The 26,402-nt window shown below is 35.7% G+C and overlaps 1 protein-coding gene and 1 non-coding gene across 2 annotated transcripts in view; both read right to left on the bottom strand.

The window, feature by feature from the left end:
- The window catches only part of LIN7A (lin-7 homolog A, crumbs cell polarity complex component), a 144,403-nt gene that overhangs the window by 39,371 nt on the left and 78,630 nt on the right, over window positions 1–26,402 (bottom strand). The window contains exons 4-5 of the mRNA XM_016923919.4: window positions 16,504–16,575; window positions 13,987–14,196 (exon numbers count right to left, since the gene is read on the bottom strand). Coding sequence (XP_016779408.1) covers window positions 13,987–14,196; window positions 16,504–16,575 — 282 coding nt within the window. The remainder of the gene's footprint in view (window positions 1–13,986; window positions 14,197–16,503; window positions 16,576–26,402) is intronic.
- On the bottom strand, window positions 843–938 carry MIR617 (microRNA mir-617). Its single transcript, NR_035946.1, has one exon. It is a non-coding gene; the product is annotated as a microRNA mir-617 (primary transcript).

Here is a 26,402-nt window from a genome sequence, read left to right on the forward strand (position 1 = left end):
TACAACTTTGCATTATCCCTCCTGCCAATTTCATCTAATAAAACACGACTCATGTGAAATGGTGTGTGCCCTAGGTTCCTATGGTAATTAGCTGTGTCTAAATTGCTATAACATGGGCAATGATATTTAAAGTTGCTCTTACATTGCCTAAGAGTGCATAGCAAAATAATAATTATCATGTAATTTAGATTTGCAAAATGTAAACAGATCATGGCCACAAAAATAAGGGGAATTTCAGGATGAGTGGCTGTGCACTGTCTAGCCTGGTGGCCAGTCTCATTTCAGATCCATTGTAAAACTGAGAGACAGACAGCATTCAGGTACCCTGCATGTTTTGGTTACAGACTTTACTGAGTGGTCAAATAGATACTGTGTCTTCTAGATTTAGGCAAAAAAGAAGAGTGGTGAGGCTTTGGCATATTTCTGTTCATGACATATTGGCACAATATTTCTACAAATCACTCAAAGCTAAAGCTAAGGCAATTAGGAGTAGTGCATCCATTTCTACTTATGAAAAACTTAACTTGGTGTTTCTAGGATAATTAGATCAAAGTAAGCTCCCTTAGGGTATGATCTATGTTTTCTTTAAACTGTTCCTTTCCCAGTGCCAGACATGGTACCATGGTTAATAAATCTTATTAGCAGTCTGACTGAAGATTTTAAAGTGATATTCTTACAATAATGTTTGCCTGTAGAGACAGATTCAATACCAAATTTAATAATGGCAAGCTGTCAATTGCTTTGCCTTTGTCATCCATGGTAATTGGGATCAACTCTGGTGCTCCTCCACACAGAACATTCGATTGAGATCAAGCCTTGGATGAAATCTCTTTTCCAGAATGCTCCTCATTTATTGAATCAGAAGGAGCCTGGACTTACCATTTGAAGGTGGTAGGAAATGGCCACCTTCAAATGGGAAGTCTAGGCTCCTTATGATGGCTCACGGTAGCTTCTGTGACATGGCTCCAGCCCATCCCTTCAACTCTACTCTTTAGCTACAAACATGTTGATGCTATGACTTGGTAGAAGTCCATTCTATTCATATTTATGGCATAGTGTACAATGTGTGCATTTTTCAGATTTTAATATTGTAGCTACTATATGATTTGGAACTGTTTTCATGAAAATGAACTAATTTAGTTTAAGATAGTGATTCTCAACCAAGGATGATTTTGCTTGTTAGGGGACAGTTCACAAGGTCTGGGGACATTTTTTATTGTGGTGACTGGATGGGGAGGGTGTTACTGGCCAGGATAAACATTCTACAATGCACAGAATGGCCTCCCCCAGAAAGAATTATCCCATTCAAAATATCAGCAATTTCAAGGGTGAGAAATCCTGGTTGACAAATGTAATTGAGTGAAAAGTTTACATAATATAATTTTTAAGTGTTCTACTTTGAAATGCTGTCAGTTTGATAGAGCTCAGTTAATTAAATTTACATCTTGGAAAAGGCAAAACTAAATTAAAACCTATGCCCTTGTTTATGTTCATATGGCTGAGCCACAGACAACACAACCTCCAAGTACTCAGCTGCTCACTCTCACCTGAACCATCTTTTCTGCTGTGTCAACAAGAGGCAAGATCCTTGTCAGAAACCCAAGAGTTCTTGGTAACTCCCTATTCTTCACCTTGCATATCCAGTCAATCACCAGTTCTTGTTTATAGTCCCGTTACATCCAAAGTCATTTTCAAATCTTTTCCTTTCTCTCCAAATTGCCCCTCTTCCAGTTAAGACCTCCACCATGTCCCTCCAGAACTTCTAAGAGTGTCCTGGTTGATCTTCCACCTCCAGCTTTTCCTCCATGCCTTCACACACCCTATGCCCACATGTTGGCAATTGCCAGAATAACCTATAAAAATTCATGTCATTTTGGCAATTTCCTACCACTTTCAAATGTTAAGTCCAGGCTCCTTGTGATGGCTTATGGTGTCTTCCATGACGTGGCTCAAGCCCATCCCTTCAACCCTACTCTTTAGCTACAAATATGTTGTTTCTTATATGTTTCTGTAGATGTTGTCCCTCTGTCTAGAATGCCCTCCATCAACCTATTCATTCTAACATTCCATAGATAACTACTATTTATCCTTTAAAATGCTTCTTATTATATACCATTTCCTCTACAAAGGCAGAAGGTGTTGTTTGCTTATTTTTAAATTCTGAATTATCGCTACACTGTCCACAGTACCAAATGGCAATAACCGGCTAGAATTGTAATAGGGCATTTCTCCGCTAGATTGCCATCTTTCCCTCTTGATTATCTCTGCTCACTTATCTAATCTCCTTCTGGACCCTAAAATAGTCAAATTTAACCACTCCTACTTCCTGGATAGCCTTTTGCAAAACCAAATCTAGTACAATGTCATGTTCCCTTGACTTTCAGAGGTAGAAGCTCAGAGACTGCCCAGAATCCTCAACTCTTCTGATGTCACATTTTACTTGATTTTTAAGTATGTAAGGACTACCGCATATATAGTGATTAGTTCAGAATGAAAAATCTATGTTGAAATGGTAGTGCTGGGTGATAAGATAGGTTCAGGCTGATGCTAGATCAAATCTTATATACTACATATACAGATTTTGACTTCAGGATCTAAAGTCTTATGCTTTGGTTCTTATTCAAATTTATATTCTTAAAGCTTAAGATATGCTATATATTTACACAGTTGTTGGTGATAATAGGCACCTCTGTAAATAGAAAACATGACTTCTCTTGAGAAGTGATTTGGTGTCACTGAAGGGCAAGGTCAATAATTTACATTTCAGAGTAAGGTTGGCTGTGATAAAATTAGCAACTAATGATTTTGTATCTATGAGAGTAGAGAAAGAAACCCAAGTAGGAAAGGCCTATGATCAAATGTGATTCATTTGCAAATTTATTGAAACAGCCCATACCTCCTCGCTGAACTTAGAAAGATGTAGTTCTAATACCACAGTTGCTGATACTCATTTCCCATATCTGAGACTCAGCAACCAACATTTGAGTTAAAGTTTGGTTATCTCACATGAACCTGTCAGCAATCACATGTGGTTTGTGACATGTCATCTGATTGCCATATGTATCAGTGTCTTCTGTTTTTGAGAATATAATTAAAAACAGAACAAGATATAAATCCATTATGGAAAATTATATAAACCCTTAGACTTACACTTGGCTTGCATTTCACTAGGTATACTCATGTAGCTGTGGCATATTAACATTCCAACCTTGCTTTAGGCTAGTGCCAACAGTCTGTAGACCAGCATAAATAAGTTAGAAGAATGTTCCTCCCAAGTTAGGCTTAAATTGAATCATTGGCTTTTCACTAATGTTTAAAGCAATCACTGGTAATTGGGCTTGGTGAGTTCCACAAAATATAAATGATGCTTTTTTGGACCAGCACAGGATTTCAAGACAAATATTCTATTCATTTGAGATAAACCACACATTTCTCAGCTAGAACAGAAGAAGGATCATTACTTGGTTTACATATTCTGTTTTTGTAAATTAAGGAAAAATGTTGCAATAGGAAACATGGAGAGATGCATCTGGAAGTTTGGTGAAAGGCTGTTTAATAATAATATACAGCAACAATGCTGTGTAATTGTGGAAGCATAAGTCTTATCTTTTAATGCTGTATTTATCATTTCTCTTTTTTATCCTAATTACTATTAGGAAAGGTAGACAGGACAGGTGTTGTTACATCAGTCCTGCAGATATAAAGACACCAAAAATTCCAATGACTTGCCCATAATCAACCCACCAATGACAAGGATCCAATTGCCTCTGAAATTAGAGTATTTAATGGGGGACTTTTATTGTCTCTTGAAGATAAACAAAAAGCAGAGGAGATGACTTAAACTGGGCGGAGAGTCTAACTCTATAGGGAGATAAAATTATAAGAAAGAAAAGACTATTATCTGATTTAAAAGAAAAAATTTATAGTTACTGGGTATTTAAAAGGTATCCAGCATAATGCCAGACACTCTTACATACTTTCTCTTATTTAATCTTTGGATTAAACCTGTGAGAAAGATATTGCTATTTTTGCTTTACGTATGACAAAATAGAGTCTCAAAGAGTAAATAAACATATTATGGTTAAAATAACCTTAACTCCTGAGAAACCATAAGAACTTGAATTTGAATGAGTCCCTTTTGAAATGTTGAAAATATCAATTTACAATAAAGTAAAAGTTTGTAATTTTTCATTAAATATGATGACAGAAAAAAAGGGAAAATTGCTCTTAAGTTGTTATCATATGCAATATCCTAGTCAAGTGATTTAAGGATATAGAAAGAAAATTTCAATACAAAAAATAATAATAAGCTAACAGAAAAAAAAAGTAGAATACATTTCATTTCGTAATGAACAGCCTCAGGATGTATTAGAGACTCTTGGCATATCATCAGATTTCAGAATGGATTTCAGATTCCTAATGCACTTAGAGTAAAATGAAAACTTTTGGGTACCAACCTTAAAACTCCATTGGTTGGCTCCCAATCAGTTCTTCAGCCTCATCTTATCCCACTATGTATACTTTAGTCACTTTGTTCTTTCAGCTGCTCCTACATGGCAAATCATGGACTTCCTTATCTCAAGACCTTCATACAAGCTCTTTCTTATGAAAACAGACTCTTCTCCTTAATCTCAGTTTAAATGTCACCCTTCAAAGAGGCCATTTCTAACACTATTAAAAGTAGCTCCTGGCATGGTGGCTCAACATCTGTAATCCCACCACTTTGGAAGGCCAAGGCTGGTGGATTGCTCGAGCTCAGGAGTTTGAGACCAGTTTGGGCAACATAGTGAAAGCCTGTTTCTATCAAAAATACAAAAACTAGCTGGCATGGTGGCATGTGCCTGTGGTCCCAGCCACTCAGGAGGCTGAGGTGGGAGGATTGCTTAGTCTGGGAGGCAGAGTTTGCACTGAGCCAAGATCACGCCACTGCACTCCAGCCTGGGCCACAGAATGAGACCCTGTCTCAAAAAATAAATAAATAAATATGTATATATATATTTTAAAAGTAGCTTCTCTTGTTCCATTACATGGCTCCTTGTTTTCTTCTTTCCCCTCTGTAACACTTATCACAGTGTTTAATTATGAGGCCATGTTATATTCTGAAGTATTAATTCGTGTTCTTTGTGAATTTCCCCTCCCATTCTGCTTCCTTCAGCCCACACCTTAGGAGTAAAAAAGGACTGAAAAATATCTGAAGGTCTTTGCTGTGCAGCAGAATGTTTTGGCTGCATGTTTTCACGTACATTTTTTTTTTTTTTTTCTCATCAAAGACCAGGCAAGATGGGGGGCGGGGAAAGAAGGAAGAGGAGTCTGAATGGCTTTATTGACTGGATAGGCAGAAGTAGAAGGAGAAAAGTCTGAAAGTGAAAAGGGAAGAAACAACTTGCATTGTCAGAACTAGGAGTAGAGTGGAAAATATTCAGTGTGTGCTGTTTTGAGACTAGAAAACCATCGTGCCCATGCTCTGTGGACAACTGGTCCCATTCCATAGCTCTATACACTTGTAAGCACTCTAGATTTAGGATATTTACACATTGTAGAGGACTGGATAATTTCTCAAAGATATTAATATCAGGTCCTATTCCCCAGAACCTGTAAATATTACCTTTTATAGAAAAAAAAAAAGGTCTTTTCAGATACAATTAGGTTAAGGATCTTGAGATGAGGCGATTACCCTGCATTATCTCAGTGGGCCCTAAGAACTCACAAGTATCCTCATAGAGGGAGGTGGGAGATTTGGCGCAGAGAAGAAGGTAATAATGTTACCATGGAGATAGAGATTGGAATGAGGTGGCCACAAATCAAAGAATGCTGCAGTCACCAGAAGCTGAAGGGAGCAAGGAACAGATTCCCCAATAGCACCTCTAGAGGGAGCACAGCCCTGTTGATGCCTTGATTTGGAGCTAGTGAAACTGATTTGGGATTTTTGGCTTCCAGGGCTGTGAGATAATACATTTCTGTTGTTTAAAAACCACCGTGTGTGGTAATTTGTTATAGCAGCCATAGGAAACTAATATACACATAATGGAGTTAAAAAATCCTGTTACTGTGACCAGTGTGAACCTGAACAAAATCATTGGGAGCATTTCCCTTAGGCTGGGATAACTGATGGATATGTTACATTTATATGTATGTATTTATCATCATCATCATCCTCATCATCATCATCATAATGTTCTTACTCTCTACCAGATTATAACCCTTTTTTTTTTTTGTTTACCACTCCATATCCAAGACTTAGCTCAGTAGCTGGCACATAATAATTTCTCTACAAATAATTGTTGAATGAAAGAAAAGCATTGCTAAAATAACAGTACAAATAGAAGGAAAACACAAACAATAAATGGTAAAAATAACTATGAGAAAGACTGCACCAGTAACTAAACTGAATAGTCAAATACCCATTACCAGCAATCTAAATAGAGATTTAGGTCAGTCTGATCCCATGTGTGGGAATGCTTCCCTCATTTAGAGACTTGCCCTTTAGCACCAACTAACTGTGAGTGTGTTCTGGCACTGGTACACTATCAGCACAATCTCGTGTATGCTCAAAGCTCAAGTTGGTCTATGAAGGAATGAGAGACCTGGTGCCCATTCTTGCAGGCTGAAATCACAGGGTGGGAATGTAGTTGTTCTAACCTGTGAACTATAGTTACCTGTGCTATTGAGAGAGCATGATATTTCCCTGTTCTGCTTTTTAAATTAAAAGATCTCTTATTGTGAGCCAACTCAGAATGAAGGGGGGTAGAATACTGCCTGCTCAGTGTTGCAAAATATACCAGATCATGCTGCATTGTTTGTGCTCTTCTGAAAGTGACTGGGATAAAACAACATAAATGTACTTCTCTTGGCTTCTTCACAAATGTGAGTGAAGTGTCACATGATGTCATGCCGAGAATAAAAATTTTCAGCACTTAGAACTGAAATTTCAGCTTGCACTCCTATTTAATTATAACCTAAACAGTCCCCCACTCAGCTTCTGAGAAAGGTAAAGCATCTGCTAACGACTTCTAGGAATAGAGAGATTGTGAGAATAGCTTTACTTGAGGTCTCTTAGCTGGAATTAAGCTGGGGATCTGTGTGCCAGGCCTATAGGGGAACTGAAGACTGAGCTTCTGTCTTTCCCCTCTTCATGCGAGCACCTGCTCCCCTCTAAGGGCCAAGTGGCTTTAGAGAGTGCTTGTGGACCAGGGCTGTTCAGTTAGCCGGGAATGCAAAGTGCCTGGTGCAAACTGGAATAATGCAGATATGGAACAATTCAAACACATTCAAACCAAACTCTTCACACATCTGCAGTGGTGAATTAGAGTACTGAGCCATTTGAATCAGAGTAAATTCCTTTTCAAAACCTTACTATCTTTAGAAGTGGTTTTTAACTTTTTAAAGGTCAAAGTCTCTTATGAGTAGTTAAGAAAAACAACTGATCTCTCTCCACCAAAAATTTACTTATGCAAACCCATAAAGGCTAAGAAAACTTGATCTTTTCTACATTGTACATGAAAGTACTAATTTATTAATGGCTAAGATATTTATTTACCTTAAATTATGATTAATAAGGCTAGACTGCCTGAGTTAGAATCTCCAGTTCTGCCATTCAGTAGCTGTAGGAGATTGGGCAAGTTGCTTGATCTCTCTCTTCCTCAGTTTCTTCATTTGTAAAATGGGACTGATAATAATAACACCTACCACTGAGGATCATTACGGGTAAATAATGAATTCATTATGTAAAGTGCTTACAGCAGTGTCTGGCATTCAACAAATATATATAGAGCTTTGACCAAATACAGGGACTGTTCTAAGAATTGGGATAAGGCAATGAATACAAATTACTGCCATCATCGGAACATGCATTTTATTGTGGAACTTAAATCTTGCAGTGTAGTTCATAGCAATTAAAAAAACTTTTTGTTTATGTTTTCTCTTTGTTCCGACACAGATAAATAAGATCTTAATACAGATTTCCCCTCTGGGATGCTGTAGCTTCACAGAGCTCGAATCTACAGTTCTAATTTTTATTTCATCTTCATCCCACACCTGACAGCCATTCTGCATAAGTAATTTGGGCTGTGAGTACTTACTTTCAACTTGATATAGGTATTTATAAAATGTAAAAAAAGCCGATGGCAGGAAAACAATTTATTCTGTCCCATCCCTAAACTTTTATTCACTCATCTGTTATGCTTAAAAATCAATTAGCAATCTGTATACACTGTATAGACAATTTTATTTAGTTTTAACTGTAAAGCTAGGTAAATTCAGCTGCAATTTCCCACCAATGGTGCTCTAAGACAATGTTTGCATTTCAGAAGCAAATGAGGGCTTCTTTTCAGTATGCCATATTTTTTTTAAGTCCTCATGCTTATATTTTATCTTTCTATCCTTTTCTTTCCTGTTCCTCACCTGCCTCTCTCCCATCAGTACCAGTAGAATATCACCTTTTGGACTTTCTTGCTTTATAAAAATAAATAAATAATTATAGATTTAAGAGAAGTTGAAAAGTAATGTACAGGGACATCACATGCATCCTTTACCCAGCTTTCCCCAATATTAACATCTTACAAAATCATATTAAACCAGCGAATTGGAACTGGTACAATTCAGAGAGCTGACTCAGATTTCAGTGGGATTTGTTTTTAACATAACCAGTTATTACATTTGGTAAGCATCAGTTATGATTGCAGTAAAGGTTGAAATCCACTTTCTCACCTGCGTGCACGTGTGCACGTGTGTATTTGGATGTGAGTTCATGTGTGCTTTTGTGTGTATCCATTGGGTTGTGTGTGTGACAGAGGGACAGAGAGAGAGAGGGAGGAAACACTCCTGGCCCTACTCTTTCATGAGACTGTGTTTCTGAGGAACAAATGAGAGAACATAATGTAAATACTGTTTAAAAAAACTATAAAATACTAAATAAATAAAACATATATTGTGTTAGATTTCTCATCTTTCCATTCAGAAAAAAATGTCTTATGAATAGGGTACACAGAGCATAGGTAGAGCCTACTCATCTGCCTCAGAGTGTAAGGCAGCATGTGTGTGTTGGTCAGGGGAGGGTTATATGGTACTCTCAGCAAAATCCCATTGGAAGACATAGAATCACATAGTTACAGACTTAGAAGGGACTTTGGGGCCAACCATTCCAACTCTGTACATGGTACTCATATTTTGAAATACTCTGATCAGGTGGTCTCCTAATCTCTGATTAAAACTTCAAATGATGAGCAAATTCTGCCTTATGATTTAGTCACTCTCCATTTAGAGAGCTTTAAGTGTTTAAAAGCTCTTTATTATAATAAGATGACTACCCCATGGCTTTTACACACTGGTCTTGGTTCTGCCATCTGGTGCCCCATACAATGGATGATAGCTGAAGACAGTCATCATTCCCCTAAATATTCTCTTCTCCACTATAAACAATTCAAGTCATTCTTTAACATGTTCCTCATATACAAGGTTGCTCTTCTCTGGGTGAGCTTATTTTTCTTTGCAAGGATGGAATGAGCACAATAGGGTGTGAGCTTAAGCCCAGGAGGCAGAGGTTGCAGTGAGCTGAGATCATACCACTGCACTCCAGCCTGGGCGACAGAGTGAGAACATGAGAAAGAAAGAAAGAAAAAAGAAAAGAAAAGAAAGAGGGAGGGAGGGAAGGAAGGAAGGAAGGAGGGAAAGAAAGTACGAACAGCACCCTCAAGAGCTGGACCAATCTCTTTCTGTGTTCTATACAAGATATTTATATCAGAGCCCCTACAATCGCATTATGTTTTGTCCCCCTCCCTCAACTTGCTTTATATTCCTCTTGAAATCAACATTAAAATTCCCTAAAATTTTTTTCCCCAGGCTTTGATATTTAGTTGTTCCTCCCTGATTCTGCATATATGTAGCTAGTTTTTTTGGGCACAGGAGCAGGACTTCATGAAGATTCTTATTAAAATAGGCCTATTGTACCATTGTATTGAGACTTTTTATATCCTGACTCTATCACTAAATATATTTACGGTTGCCGCTGGCTCCACATTGGCTGCAACCCTTATAAACAGTCCTTGAGTTCTCTCTTAAAATTGCGGAGAAAACACTTGAGCATAAAAGGGTGAAAAGGAGATCATTAGAAAGCTATAAATTCTTACTGTAACATTTTGACCTCCTATTAATGTTAAATTTTAATTCAGCATTCAGTTGTAAGGTTTCACTGAGGATTGATATAAGAAGTAGCCATACACCAAAGGCCTCTGTATTTTCTATGGAATTGTATTAGGCAGTTCAATGTCTCATTTGTAACATTCCCATGGGAAATTTCTCTTGGTGCCTAGGGATAGAAAAAATTTTCTGTCCCAATGATTGCTGAGCTGACATGAGTTTCCATCTGTTTTTGACTTCTAAGAAGCTAGGAGGAAAAAATCAATTGTTCAATTGCTGTATTTTGTCTTTATTTTTATTTATTGATTTCCCCCCCCTTTCCATCACACTTTATAACCTAACATTCCATGTTAATAGTTCTGTGTGTGTATATATATTTCTGTCCTATTTAAAAAGTAAAGAAATTATTCCATGGACATTTAAACATCTGAAAAGACATCTGATGTGTTGTCCTGCTTATCTTTGATTGTTTGTCTAGTTTTATATTTTGCCTGCATTTAGAAAAAGGATATGTCATGGATCTGCCTAAATATATATATAATTTAAAGTTCAGAGAACTTATACTAAAGTAGTTAAGGTTTGTTTTAGCCCTCCAAAGCACTTCCTTTCATAATTTCTCAGTTTAGAATGGCATGTTCTGAAAATCTTCCATATTTAATCTCCTGAAATGGTACCTTATTTAAAGCCAAAAATATAAATCATTCAATCATTTGCTAATCTTTTCTTTTTTGGCCTTTCCATTACAGAATTTTTTTTCATTAAATATTGTTACCTGCCTAGAATTATTTACACTGATAAAACCTCTGGGCTCAGTGTTTGTTAGAAGCCCAGAGTTCTAGAATTGGATTAACTATTATTTGTGTGACTATGAACAAGTCACTGGGTCATGAAGTCTCTTATTTACAGAAAACTGCTTTTTGATGAACACCTGGTCAATATTAGGCATTGTGAAAGAGCACATAACTTACTTTTAAACAGTTTAAAATAGGTAGTTTATAATATATAGTTTGACTATATGAATGTGTAATACTTTAACCTTCAACTTTAGGAGCTTAATAAACCAGTCTAAGGTAGTTAGCCAGCATTATATTGGAAAGGTAATACTCTAGAGGTGGCTACTATATGAGTAGCTGTTGCACCTACTTCAATGAAAAAATGATGCTTTACTTATTAGCAAGAATATGTCAGAAATGGATTTTCTTTGGTGAAATTAGTAGCCCATTAACTAGCAAAATAAATGTTATAAATGGAACTTAATTGGTAAAATGAGAGGTTTAAATATATGTGGGATATTACAATCTTGGAGACATTCCTCACCTTTGCATGAAGAGGATATAAAAATCTTAGGGAGGCCCATGGCCTATACCATAGGATTAATGACCAAAGTTTGATCACTAAACTACCCTATTTTCAGCTGTCAATCTAATAGGATTTCTGATTGTCTGATGCTGAATATAAGGGTAACAAAGTTGTCTCATCTGCCTCACGTGAACCTTTTTCTAAGGTTATGATTAGAACACCTAAATGGACAGAGACCTGGGGTTGTATCAAATTTATGGAAGGGGTTGTGAGTCGAACACTGCCTTCTTGCTAATTAACGTTTGCTAACATATGCTTATATATGTAGCAGAGTTTGCCATAAGACTTACTTTTAACCTAACTAGCAAAAGCAGTACCACTGGGAGGTTGTTAATCCTCACCAACCTCAACCTTCACCAGTAGCCACATTTACCTGTCAAAGGTTTGTATGACCAAATTAACACAGGATAGCTCTCAACAAACATTTTGCCTCGTTTTATTCTTCATCAGAGCCCTTCAAATTAGTTACTATTCCCTTTTTTCAGATAAGGGGATTAAAGTTTAGGGGATACTAATCCATAATCATATGAATATTGAGTGGTAGAACCTTATGTGTTTGATTCCAGATAAGGTAACTGCCACCTCCCAGGTATATCAAAACATCATTGCAAGGAATGGGTAAGTAATTATGAAATGCGTACAATGTGTTCCCTGCAAATGTTTATGCTAAACAAAGTCTGTTTAGCTCCCTTATAAGAAAGTTCAAAGTCAACCACGTATTAAATTTATTATATATATATATATTCTTACTTTACACAATTATAATTACTGTTAATATACTTTGAATTTTTTTAAACTTTTCATACTGTTTTTAAATCTATACCTTATTTGATTTATATAATATATTCAGAGAAATTGCAAGTTCATACTCTGGGGCATAAGCCTCTACGTGATGCAATTGTGTGACCTAGCTCTAGAGTCCTCTACCAGAAAGTTAGACTCTGAAATTATCACTTGAAACATGCTTTGAAAAAGTCACAGTTATCTAAAGGTCAATAAAAAGCTTATCTCAAAACATTATTACATAGAAAAAAGTAAATAGTAATTGGAATGCTGAAGTTATATAAAATATTAATGGGTTGAGAATTTTGATATACATTAGAGGACAGCAGAGTTGAAGGAATAGTTTTGGGTTCTATGAAACTACTAGTCAGTCTAAAAATAAGAAACAAATGAATAAAATTCAAGATATGAATACAGAAGAATTTCATTCCACAGTTACCAATAAAATATCATGTTCCAATTACATTTGATTTTGGATATTGTGTCCCAAGCATAAATCAATCTGGCCACAAATAACTGAAATTGAGTTTATATATTAAAATCCTTAAGTTCTTAGAAAAAAGATCTTAGGTTAATCGAAAGGTAACATTGATAAGTTTCTGTTTATATTTCTGAAATGTATGCTTTTAGGTAATTTATGTCTAATATAAGTGGATGTTATAGGGAGAAAATGTTTGTTTCATAGGAAACAATTTCTTTAGCAACTCCTTATTACAAGTGGAAGTGGTGGCATCCAGAGAATATAAGTTATGAGAAAATGTATATTCATACTTTTACTTTAAAATGTTACATATTTTAATTTACTCTAATTTCATTTAAAAACGAAAGCATATATTATGAATAGGTAATTTAATCAAACTCTTTTTTGGAGGAAGGCTAATATGTTTTTATTATACTATAGCTGTAGATCTGGCTTCAAGAATTTTGAGGCTGGGCGCGATGGTTCACGCCTGTAATCCCAGCACTTTGGGAGGCCGAGGCGGGCGGATCACGAGATCAGGAGATTGATACCATCCTGGCTAACACGGTGAAACCTCGTCTCTACTAAAAATACAAAAATTAACCGGGCTTGCTGGCGGGCGCCTGTAGTCCCAGCTACTTGGGAGGCTGAGGCAGGAGAATGGTGCGAACCTGGGAGGCGGAGCTTGCAGTGAGCTGAGATGGCGCCACTGCACTCCAGCCTAGGGGACAGTGTGAGATTCCATCTCAAAAAAAAAAAAAAAAAAAAAAAAAAAAAGAATTTTGAGTGCATTAGCCTTTTCATATGTGTTATTATTATATAAACATTAAAATTACCCTTCCTCTGTAATTAAAATGAAAAACCCACACACATTACAAAGTAAGGAGCTATATCTTTATTCTTAAAATGTATGTATTTGCTTATAGTAACTTAGGATAAAAAGTATCTTGAAATTACTGTATTCTTGTAAATGTTACTTGGAGTATTATGGGAAGAAAGTTAGCTAGTTGGATTAATTTCCTGGGATGTTTTTTCAACTCACTGATATTTATCATAACTGAACATAATGATATGAGACATAAAAATTAGATCGCAGCTTTTATAGGTTTAATATCCATCAATGCTTAGAAAGCTGGTTAGACATAAAATGAATATTTGTTCTAGGATTTCAACCTTGACTTCAGTAATAGCAGGGGGCAAACAAAAGAATGTGCTTAAGGAGAAAATCTCTGGTTATTTTATAAACATACCACTCCGTTCACTGATAGCAGCTGGTCTCCTCTTTTGAGGCCTCCGTGTCTTTCAGCCACCCCTCCAGGAATTATGCGAGAGATATAAATGGGGGAATTTTGCTCCTTTCCTCCCATCACATTAAAACCAAGGCCTTCATCAGTCTTTGGCAGTTCAACTACTCGAGGGTGGGAGTGGCCTTCACTAGCTGCAAAAGCTGCAACTGTTGCCTGAAAAAAAAAAAGATGGTCTTTTGGTAATAAAATGAGGGAAATAAAGGCTAATCATATGCTTTGCAGTGGGTAGCTCAGGCAACTTCTCATATTTTTATAGTATTCTCCTGTGAAAGAAAGAACACAAAAAGCAGAGGACTTTTTTCATTTAGATGCCATCTAGGATTTCTTTCTTTGGTAAAGTCCCACTCATCTATTTCCAGCTTCCTAGGGCTTATCTGGTATGACAGAATTTTCCTGTCTTCATAAAAATCCTTTCCAGTTACCTTGGTTAGCTGCAATTCTTCCTATTCCTGGAGTCCAAATAACTTTGTTATATGTACTATCTGCTATTATAATTATTTTATACATGTGTTGACTATGAGCACCTTAAGAGCAGAGATGGCGTCTTGCACTCTTTTGCATGACACAGAGTCTAATCTGGTGCTTGCACATAAAAGTTCATAAGTATTTTTTTAATAAATTGAAGAGCACTTGTATGTATACATACTTTTGAATACATACGTAATCTTGCTATTGCCAACCCAAAAGCTTAGCAAATTTAACTTTTTTAAAAAATTAAGGATGCCTTAAAGAGAATGAAAACTAAAATAAAATAATAGATTCAAACAGATTATTGTTAGCTTATACCAATATTCCATATTATTATTCCATACTGAGAAATCTTATCTGGAACAGGATTTTTCTTCCTATATTATACATTAATATTTCAATTATTATAACAAAATAGGCAATATGAAGTCAATGATTTTATACCTAGATATACAAAACATCATTTAATATGGACATAATTTGTTTTAAAATTCATGTACTGATTTCATTAAATGAGTTCAAGAAAACAACTTACCATTAGTTCCCACTAACCCCATAGAAATAAAATAACAGCACTTAGGTAGTTTCTATCAAGAAATGATTCTGTGCCTGCTTATTTTTCACTTTTATTAATTCACCTTGATCACAGTTGATTAGATGCCTGCTATAAAGTGACTTACTCAACACTGTGAAAATATTTATTCCCAACGACTGTACCTTCTTTTCCACACACAGCATTATCACATCAATTTAGCATTATGCTACTGTCTGCATTTAGTGAAAGGTAGTGAATGACATGAAAACAATGGCTTGTTTTTAGCTACATGCATTTGCTCATGCAAACCTCGTTGTCATGCATAGATTTTAATGGCTGACATGGATGCAATGCAGACAGCCCAGAAACAACCAGAAAATACTGTGCTATTGCAACATTATGCTGCTATCCTGCTGTTCTACATGAATAAGAAATGAGAATGGTAAAACACTACACAATTCACTTTCCCCTTAATTAAACCACGTAGGGATCATTTTTCTGTGTGTGTTCCACTTCAGTACAAGCAAAGCATGACATAATGATAATAACACCCTCTTTTTTTCCCTGAGTTTAAACAAAACAAAACAAAACAAAAAAACCTTACAAATCTACAGTGTTCAGTTACAGAGTAAAAACTAAAAAATCAAGAGAGAAACTAAACAAGCGTTGATGTAACACAAAATAATTAAATGGAAAATTCTACTCATTTTCAATGGTTATTTCTTATACATTATTAGAAAAATAAAGTATTTTTAAAAGCAAGTCATGTTTCTATTATAACATTTGTGTGTTTGTAAAAGAAGAGCTGCATCAGTGATTTTAGTTTAAAATTGGTATTTCCTAATGGCCTATTTTCCTGATAATTTCCTGATCTTATCGGTATAACATTTCCATTAGTAGGGTCTCTACAGTCTCTGGATTTGAGTCTTTAAAGGGCAGATGTGGTCACTACTGCAAAAGGTGACAGGCGTTTTCTATAAGGTCTATGCCACATCCTTTCAGCAAGTTACCCACTGCTCAGCTGAATACACAGAAGTATCCTAGATCAGTGGGTGTCAGGTGAATTCTTTTCCTGTCTATTTGAAATCAAATCTTTAGACCGGTGCAAATAAATCTTCATGCACTGAATATGACACAGGTTCTTTCGGATCAGAAGTATGTGTCTGAAAATCATATAGTATTTCACACAATGAACCAGTAGATTTGCTTGTGCCAAATGGACATTAAGTGAGTTTAATGAAATCATTCTCCTTTCTTAAGCTACAGAAGCAGCAGAAACGTTCAATTTTCCATTAGGATTTTTACCTGAGAAGTAGTACTGGTTCTAGACTCTGGGCTGCCACTGATGTCTAAATTCTCTTACAGTGTACACACGAGAATACCTGAAACACACACGCGCACAATCAATTACTAGATAACTGGGGTCAAGTATATTTTTAAAGTTACTCAAGCCTTACCTTTGCTGTTGCCCTCGCACGGAATTCGGGACAGCCATTAACAGTTATCGTTTCATGCATATATTGATACACCTAAAATGTTCACATAAAAAGAAGAATGTGTAAGAACATGAAGAATAATAATTCTTTTATTGCAGAAAGAAAATTATATTTTCACTGTAGGAAAAAGATTCTTTATTGCAAAATAACATAGGTCTGATGTTTGGGAATGTACCTGATAGCACTCCTTAAACAGCAGATATTATTACTCATTGTGATTTTAGATACAATTACAGAAATCATTAAAATGTAGTAGAAAAAAATTGTTTCTTATAAACTTCCAGGGATGGGATTATAAAATCTTTGTATCTATGGTAAAATAAATAGCTTAATCTTAAACTAAAGTACAGAAAAAAAAAAACTTAAAGGATGCCTTGAGGAAGATGTTTGGAAAAAAGTAACAAGGTTAAATGTGTTGGACTATATGTTCATTTTGGATTTAAATAGTATACGTAAAAATTTATTGCATAATGCATAGCAATAAAAGTCCATTTGGTACTAGGCTAGAGTATTTTTGGGGAGTGATCCATTAGCTATTTCAGTAAAAAAGGAAAGGGAAAAACGGCAATCGAAGGTTGAAAGGTTTTTTTCTTCCTTTATATTAATCTTATTTTACATGCTTAACTCAAAAATTAAATAAGTGAATCCAACATTTGATTAATTCACCCATTCAACAACTATTTGTTGAGTGTCTGGGACTAATCTCTTCCCTACATTTTTGACTGGCTCATAATTTCTCAAATACATTTGGTTGAATCTCCACTAACGCTGACTCATCTTTCCCAGGTGACATGGTTAGAAGGAAATTGACAAAGTAGTCTGTACTAAAAAGGCAACAGTGGAATTCAGAATCTAACTTTTAGCTCTGAATCTCCACTTAACAATTATGAGGTGTTCAATTTCTATGGGAAATCTGAATGGAGACAGGAACAAGTTTCCAGAAGATCATTTATGGAATCTGAGATATGTTACTGCAAATTCTCCAGGTTACCTGAACAGCTGCTAAACGTACTTCCAGATTATTTCCTTGGAAATGCATTATTTTGTTTCATAGAGACAGCCTTTCCAAAAATAAATTATACGATTTGCTCTAATAGCCCATTTCAGAGGAGGATTTTCCCTGCCCTGCTTCTCTTGTAATAAACTCTCTCAAATCTGACCCTTCATTCCACCCTAGCTCATTATCTCTTGCTGCAAGCATTGCATTAGTGACTTAATTGGGTCTCCCTGCCATCAAACAATATACACTTTGGTGATCATCAAGTACCTACCTGACCATGTCCCTGCTGTGCTCTTGGCTGTCTGCTGCCCTTACTGCAAAGGTGATAAGGGCTAATACCTACAGGAGTCAAGCCACAGATAATAATGCCGAACTCAGCCTTCTCTCTAGTTTTATTTTCCTGTTTTCTTTTCTCCACCCCCACCATTCCTCAAACATATTGAACTCTCCAAGTTACCTAGGTCTCTGCACATGCCGTTTACTCTGCTAGGAATGCCCTTCCACCTGGCAGATTCTTATTCATCCAAATTTGATATGATGATAAAAGGTCAAATTCAAATATTGTCTCCTCTATTAAATGTTTTCTGCCTCCCTCAAGCAGAGTGAGTCTCTCCACAGTTCCTGGTCATCTGAATTTGTTTGAAGTTATTTTGGTTAACATTGCCAGGGAAAGTGACTTTGCCTGCATCCAAGGATGTTTATGAAGACAATCATTTAGCAAATAATTGGAATATTGTCATCAATTGAATAAAACAAAAGGTGATTTTGTAAGTGCTGGAGATAAATACCTGTACCTAATAAATATCACAAATTAAGAATAATTAGCCTTAAGACCCCAAATTGATTTTGAATTAGAAAGTGGGATATTCAAGGAGCAATACTGTGTAGTAGATAATTTCACAGACTCTGAAGATGGCTTGGAAGCAAACCGTAGCTGTGCCATTTAATTGTATGATGTTTGTCAGTCACTTGATTTCTCTGATCCTCAATTTCCTCATTTTAAAAATGTGCCTTAAAATAGTAAGTAACTTCTAGGTCTGTTATGAGGATTAAATAAGATAAGAACAGTCTGCCATGTTTAGTATGTTTCCAAAAGTTAGCTATCATTGTTATGCTGTTGCTGGCATTTGATGTTTCTCATCTTATTTGACCATGGATCTTTTGGGGAAAATCTCCTAAGATGAGCAGTTCATGAACACTGTTTACATAGAATTGATCAAGGGCTGTAGTTATCAACTGGGGACAATGTTGCCCTTCAGGAGACATTTGGCAATGTCTGGAGGCATTTTTGGCTGTCATAAATGGGATGCTACTGCATCTAGCATGTGGTGGCCAGGGATGCTGCTAAATTCCTACAATGCACAGTGAAGCCTCACAGAACAAAGAATTATCTGCCAAAATATCAATAGGGCTGAGATTGAGAAATCCTGATCTAAGGAATTAAGCTATACCTTTTCTTCTTACATGCAATGATTGGTAAGCTGTAAAAACAGACTTGGATAGCACTGAGTAAAGGCTCTTGTAAAACATTCAATAAATATTTGTTGGAGTAAATTACCATAATTCTGGTATATATTTAATGAGAAATCACCATGGGCCAAATGTAATGCTAACCATTTTATATCCATGAGCTCGGTTAATTATCCTAACTTCTTATTTAGGCACTCTACACACAAAGACACTGAGTCACAGAGGTAGGAACATACCGATGACCACACAGCTAATTTGTTGCAGATTTGGTACAGCAACTCATCTCTATCTCCCTTCAAAATCTTTCCTCTTTCAACCATATCAGACTTTCTTATATTAAAACAGCATCAGATCATTACTATTTTGGCAGTATCAGTGTGAACAAAAACTTGCAGGTGTTATGAGCATTTCTTTATATTTTGAATAAAGGAATCTAGGTTTTATACAGTGGCTACCATTAAACAAGTGAGGGCTGCAAATATACAATGCAACAATTCTGAAACCAATAAATTCATTAGTCCAGAGTGAAATATCATTTTAATCTTCCTTATGATTATAATATATGAAGATTTAGTGGAATGAATCCAATATAATTGCTAGTCTTTTTTTTTTTTTGTCTACAAAACACAATAGATTCTGATTAGCTGGTTTTCAAAAGTGAGCTGAAGAGGACATGATCTGGTTGTAGAGTCAGGTCAAATCCTGGAGATATTAATTCTATTTCTATTAGCTGTGTCACCTTATGAACTTCCTTAGCCTCTCATTTCCTAAGGCGCAAAATATATCCATGCCTATCTTACTTTTCAAGGACAATTTTTAAAGTATTTGTAAAAATCTGAAGCAAGTTTTCATGGAAAGCCAAAGTATTTTACCAGATACCCTGAGAGAGTTCTTAAAGGGAAAACAGAAAATAGTTGTATGTGCTTTAATGAGGGGCTTATACGTGGGGCTTACAGACTCCTGAATTATTTGGGTCCCAGAATGTATGACAAACTTCAGCTACAGCATTTGTAAGTACATTTCATTGGTAAAATGGGTTTAGTTCCTAGTGTAAGTCAAATAATTCATAGAAACTCATAGGGGTTTTACCTTATATCTCAGTATTATTAATTTCCTAACCTTGAATAAATTGCACAGATTCAATAGCATTTTGCATGTTTAGAACTTATTCCAAGCTACTGAAAATTGAAAAAGATTAACTTAAAAAAGCAACAAAATTATAGTGAGTTGGTTCAGAAAGTTCATTTATTCATTTGTTCAGCTAACATTTATTTAGGAGCAATTCTAGTCAATGTATTAGGCATCTGGGCTAAATTATGAAAATAAAAAATAATGGTTGTTTTTAATTAATGTTTGAAACAAAATTTTCACTATAGAAGGGCTGTTTTCAGTTTTTTAAGTGAAAAATTTCCATTTTATTTTTCTTTATATTTAAATGAAAATAGTATACTTTTTCTGGATGGAAATTTTATCCCTGAGAGAATAACAAGTATAAATGAAGTACAAGCTTCACTTTAATTTATTTACCAAGTTTACATACACAGGTCATGCAAACATTATCACAATATAAACTTTACATTGCATAGTTCCTCTTGATCTTGAAAACCCTAATTGGTACAGAAAGCTAGGTAAGGGATGACAAGCCTTTATTGTGAGTTTCTCATTCTGGATCTCTTTTCTACATGACTTCAAGTAACCTACTATCTGTGTAGCTTAGTTGTCTATTATGTAAAAGCCTATATTCAAAGAGGCAATCAAAGAAGATAAAGTATGTGACTTCATAAACCATAACCCATTATTCTTATTATGCTTTTATTCTAATAGCTGCTATTATTTCTATTATTACTATTATATATATATATACACAAGATGCAATTGGAAAAGTGCCTTTAGAATTTAGTTGCTTAGCCAGCAGCAAGTTTGAAAAAACTTTGAATTTAAAGCTAGATTTTGATTGTTCTCTCTTCTACTTTTATAGTAGAGGTTTATTGCCTTTTGTATTTTGATGTTATTTAAAACTTTCTGCTGAGGCAGACACTAGACAGACTCATCTCACACAATCCCCAGTTTCAATCCCCTTCTCCCAGTATTGTCTGACCACATGACCCAGTTCTGTCCAATGACAATTCAATCGGAAGCAGGTGAGAAGCTGCTGGGAAAGCGTTGCTCTCGTGGTGCAAGTGCTGTCTTTTCCCTGTCTTCTACTTCTTGTCTTGTGTGTGGATATTATCAGCTGTAGTGGCAACCTTCAACTTCACAGAGAAGGACCAAGGAAGTGTACAGATGTCAGTTCTGATTACATGGAACTTCTAAGTGCATGCAAAACACCTGCCTATCTCTGAATTTGTTATAACGAAGAAAAGCATTCTTGTTTAAGCCACTACAGCTGGACTTTCTGCTACTTTCAGCCAAAAAAGTTCCTGATTGCTATATTCCTCAAGTAAATGTTATATAGAACTATGCTATCTTTAGGGTCTCTTTTCTTCTGTTCCTTCCAATTCTGAAACTTATAATTTTGTCCATTAGAAATTAGTGCAAATTTGTTAATATGAGGGCCTACAAACCAAAAAGGTAGCCTAAAATAATAGTTAAAAAAAAAAAGAAACTCTTTGAAAAACACTGTTAAAAAAATGAAAAGACAAGCCAACTGGCAGAAAATGTTTGCAAAACATATATCTGATAAAGGCTTCATATCCAGAATCTATAAAGAACTGTCAAAAGCCAAAAAGTAAACAACACAGTTAAAAATGGGTTAAGTATTTGAACAGGTACATTATCATGGAAGATATATGGGTAGCAAATATGAAAAGATACTCAACATCATTAGTCACTTGGGAAAATTCAAATTGAAACCATACTTAGATACACCTACACACTTATTAGAATGTGTAGGTTAAAAAAAAACATACTGACGATATCTAGTGTAGGTGAGAATGTTGGAGAACTAGAATTTTTTTTCTTTTTTTGAGACGGAGTCTCACTCTGTCACCCAGGCTGGAATGCAGTGGCACTATCTCGTCTCACTGTAATCTCTGCCTCCCAGATTCAAGCGATTCTGCTGCCTCAGCCTCCTGAGTAGCTTACAGCCGTCCACCACCACGCCCAGCTAATTTTTTTGTATTTTTAATAGAGACGGGGTTTCACTATATTGTTCAGGCTGGTCTCGAACTCCTGACCTCAAGTGATCCGACGGCCTCGGCTTCCCAAAGTTCTGGGATTACAGGCATGAGCCACTGTGCCCTGCTGAAGAACTAGAAATCTTGAACATTGCTAGTGGAAATACAAAATGGTACAGCCATTTGAGAAAACAGAGTAACAGTTTCCTGCAAGATTTAATGTAAGATCCACTCATCTGCTTCTAGCTATTTATCCAAGATAAAGAAAAAGTTATATTCATACAAAAACAATATGGAAATACTTATAGCAACTTTATTCATAATTGGCACAAACTGGAAACAACCCAAATAGCCTTCAGGTGTGAATGAATAATTAACTGGTGGTATAGCCATACAATGGACTACTTGGCATTAAAAAGGAACAACTGGCTGGGCACAGTGGCTCACATCTGTAATCTCAGCACCTTGGGAGCCTGAGGCAGGAGGATCACTTGAGCGCAGGTATTCTAGACAAGACTTGGCAGCATAGTGAGACCCCATCTCTACAAAATTTATTTAGAAAGGAACAACTACTCATATATACAGCAGTGTAGATGAATCTGAAATGCATGTTGCTAAGCAAAAAAAAAAAAAAAAAAAAAAAGGCCAGACGTTATAATGATCTTATGTGACACTTTGAAAAAGACAAAACAATACGGATAGAAAGCAGATCAAAGGCTGCCAGAGGCTAAGGGTGGGGACCAACAGATTAGACCAAGTATGATGAAATTTTTGGGAATGTTGGAACTGTTCTATATATTCATAATCATGTAATGATTACATGATTGTATGTGATTATTACAGCTCTTAGAACAACACACTAAAAGGTAGAACTATTACTGTCTAAATTATACTTCGAAAGACTGACTTTTTAAAAAGCAAAAAATATTTTTTAAGACATAGGAAAGCAGAAAATATTTTAAAGAGACGAAAATATTCAGAAACTTAATCATGATTTCAGAAGCTAAAAGTAAGGGTTTGAAACATAAAGACATATATATCTAAGAATATATTTCATATAATAATAACATGACATTCATCCTCATTCCACAAAGTTTATCAGCATGGAAAACAGTAGATATATTTAATGGATAAGAACATCTCTTTAAAACATAGGATGCTCCAGAGATTTTGTAGTGCCTCGTTATAGATGGGTTGGCTACTAAAATGTCAATAGAATTACAATTAGCATCATATAAACCCCTCTCTATCAATGACTGGAAAAAAAAAAAGTAAATGCTTCAACAACAAAGTGACATTAGACCAAGTTATCTCAAGAGGGAAAAAAGTGAAAAGACATATAATAGGTATTATCAGAGCAAATGAAAGGACACATGGGAAAATGATGAGGTCTAAATCTCAGCACATTATAGTGTGCATTAAGCCTTGTTAAGTGTATGGCTTTTCTTAAAAAGCAAGTAAGAATGGTTTTTTAATAAGAAAAACTGTAAAAATTAAGATTAATATCTATACCTATCTACACTTTTTAAATGGATTTCTTGATTTTTCTGATTGGGAAACTCAGATAAGAGTTGAATAAAGAAAAATTATTTGATGTGGTATCTGACTTTAAAATATTTTAAAATCTTCATTACATTAAAAATAAAAATTTAGCTCCCCACACTCTTTTACAATTATAGGCCACCTGGGTAGTTGGACAACATTCATAATATTAAGCCATAATGTATTTATCATAATATAATAATACTGCAGGCTTCTTGAAAGAAGATTTTAGGCCAAGGGAGGTATCTAAAATAAATTTGGGGATCATTTGAGGCTCTAAGTTTAATTGCATTCAGTGGAATGGAGTCCATGCCTGCAAAATTAAGTGCCCTGATGTAAATGTACATACTGTACTTGATATGACTAGAATAAAATAGAAATAGAACTTAAGTCACCAACAATTTGGTCTGCTTGTTTTAGGAAGTTTTGTGAAAATAACTGATTCATCTACTAAGGAAGAGATGTTTTAAAAAATCTATTTATTGTCTTTTATCCTTTCATTTTGAAAACCTGGCAGCCACATATAAATTTTATATATTTTAAGCTATAGCTATCCATATAGCTTTCATATATCTTTTCTATATGCTTTTGTAACTGTGGAAAATATTGTTTAAAACTGTAGTGTTAGAATTCCTATAAACTAAAAAATTTAGGTTATGGAATTCGCTGCCTGCGGCCAGCCATTTTTTGCAAAAAAAGAAAAAAGAAAAATTAAATGGCAATCGTACAGACTGTATACAAGTCATGTCTACTACAGTAAGATCATCAAGGCTCAAATCGACCCAGTGAAAATCCAAGAAGGATAGAATTTCCAGAGTACTATCTTTCTACATTTCTCTGCAGCCATCAACTTCGATGAAAACATGTCACCCGTCGGACAAGAAAAAATACTGACAGGTATAAAGAAGCAAAGGACAACATCTTTGTTAGGTCGAAATGAGTTATAAAAGAGGGCTCCACCATTAAAGCAGATATTTGGTAGTATTACTGGTAAAATAAATGTGGCAAATTGGTTTTACCAGTTGACAAACTCTAGGAATAGGTCAAGGTCTTGGAGAGGAAGCATTCCTCCTAGGTTCAGTGGGAACTGTGCCATGTGACATACTCTTTATGTCCTCAAACAAGGACGAAAAACAAATGAACTCTCCAGTTTTTAGTCACAAAGGACATACAAGACCTTCGTGTAGGCTATTAGCTCCATTACTTTCATTGGTATTTTAAACCATGCTGATGCAGTGTAAAGTGCCTTTGGCTACAAAGTGCTTCCTTTCAGCACTGAAGAAGAAACTTCAGTTAACACTCACTAATATATCACTATTGTCTTCAAGAAACAAAATCAGCCTACCTCTAGAGCCTACTACTTCAGTCGTATCCTGACAAGATGTATCTGACAGCCAAGTTATTAATAGGATGGCAATACTTATAACTAAAAACAAAACAAAACAAAACAAAAACTCCACTGAATTTGACGATTGAAAACAAATGTGATGCAAACGTGATACTTTGGGATTAAAAACTTCCTGCCCATTGGCACACAATTTAGCCTCTGCACACCTGTTTATTAGTTGCCCCAATATCCTTATGGAAGGAAGATCTGCCCGTGTGGTTGATCAGCATGCAGGAACTGTACAAGGTCATGGCTTTACTAGTGGTATTGATAGTGTCTCTCAAAGGTTGGCTCTGTGAGATACACCTTCTTCTCTTTCTGCATCCATGTCACAAGAACTTAGGTGGGGGTACCTGCTTGCAGCCGACATAGCTAGTCTTCTCATTTTATATTCCACCTTCTAGGCCAAGCCAGATATCTTAGATTCAGAGTGGAGTAAAACAGATAGTTTACTTAGGCATCTGGGCCCAGTCTTCATTTTCCAATCTATATTTTATCAGAAAAAGCATCACTAGAGAAGATCTTGGTGCTTTCCATGCTGATAGCAAAGTGGTACTTTGTTTCCCATTTGGTTATGGCCCTTGTATCTGGCTTCCTTTGGTAGTAATCCCTGAGAAGGAAGGACAGAATGTGGAAGAGGATTTGAGCACTACTGGGCGCCTGGATAGAATACCATCTTAATAGCACTGAAACCTCATGTCTACTTCTTACAGCCCACAAGCATATTTCTGAGCTCAACTACATGACTCAGACATTTTGCTTCAATGTGATACATGCCATTTATGATTTGCTTTAAAGGACATTAACTAGACTGCAGATATAGAAAAGTCAAATTGAAATTATTCATAATTTATGACCAATCTCATGTCTTAAAGCCAATTTCTGTGAAAATGGTTTTACCAGATTGAAGAAAAATGTAGTCTCAAGTTGCAAGTCATCTCCAATGCTCAGATTAGATGAAGATGAGAAGGATTTTGGACACAGTGATGGCCTTAAATATCTAACCATCTGCCTAGCCAATTTACAAAGAAACTGGGCCTTTTTCTGAAATGATGTGTATAGATTAAGTTTAACGAGAAGGACACATGAGAAACGTCTCCAGCACTCTACCTCTTAAATGATGAGTAAAGGATGGGGAGACCCTCTAGGATGGTATTCTAGAAACACTTAACAGAGACGATTAAATGTCTCCTTGTGCCTGACAGTAAATGGCACATCCTTTTATTTGATTCTGGCTTTGTGGGAGCTCAGTAGGGAGGCATCAGGACTATAGGTACATAATATAGCACAGTCTTCAAAAGTGTCTACCAATTTTCAAATGTCCAGAAGCTATTTATATCACTTG

Source organism: Pan troglodytes, chromosome 10 (assembly GCF_028858775.2).
Source record: "Pan troglodytes isolate AG18354 chromosome 10, NHGRI_mPanTro3-v2.0_pri, whole genome shotgun sequence".
NCBI classification, from domain to species: Eukaryota; Metazoa; Chordata; class Mammalia; order Primates; family Hominidae; genus Pan; species Pan troglodytes.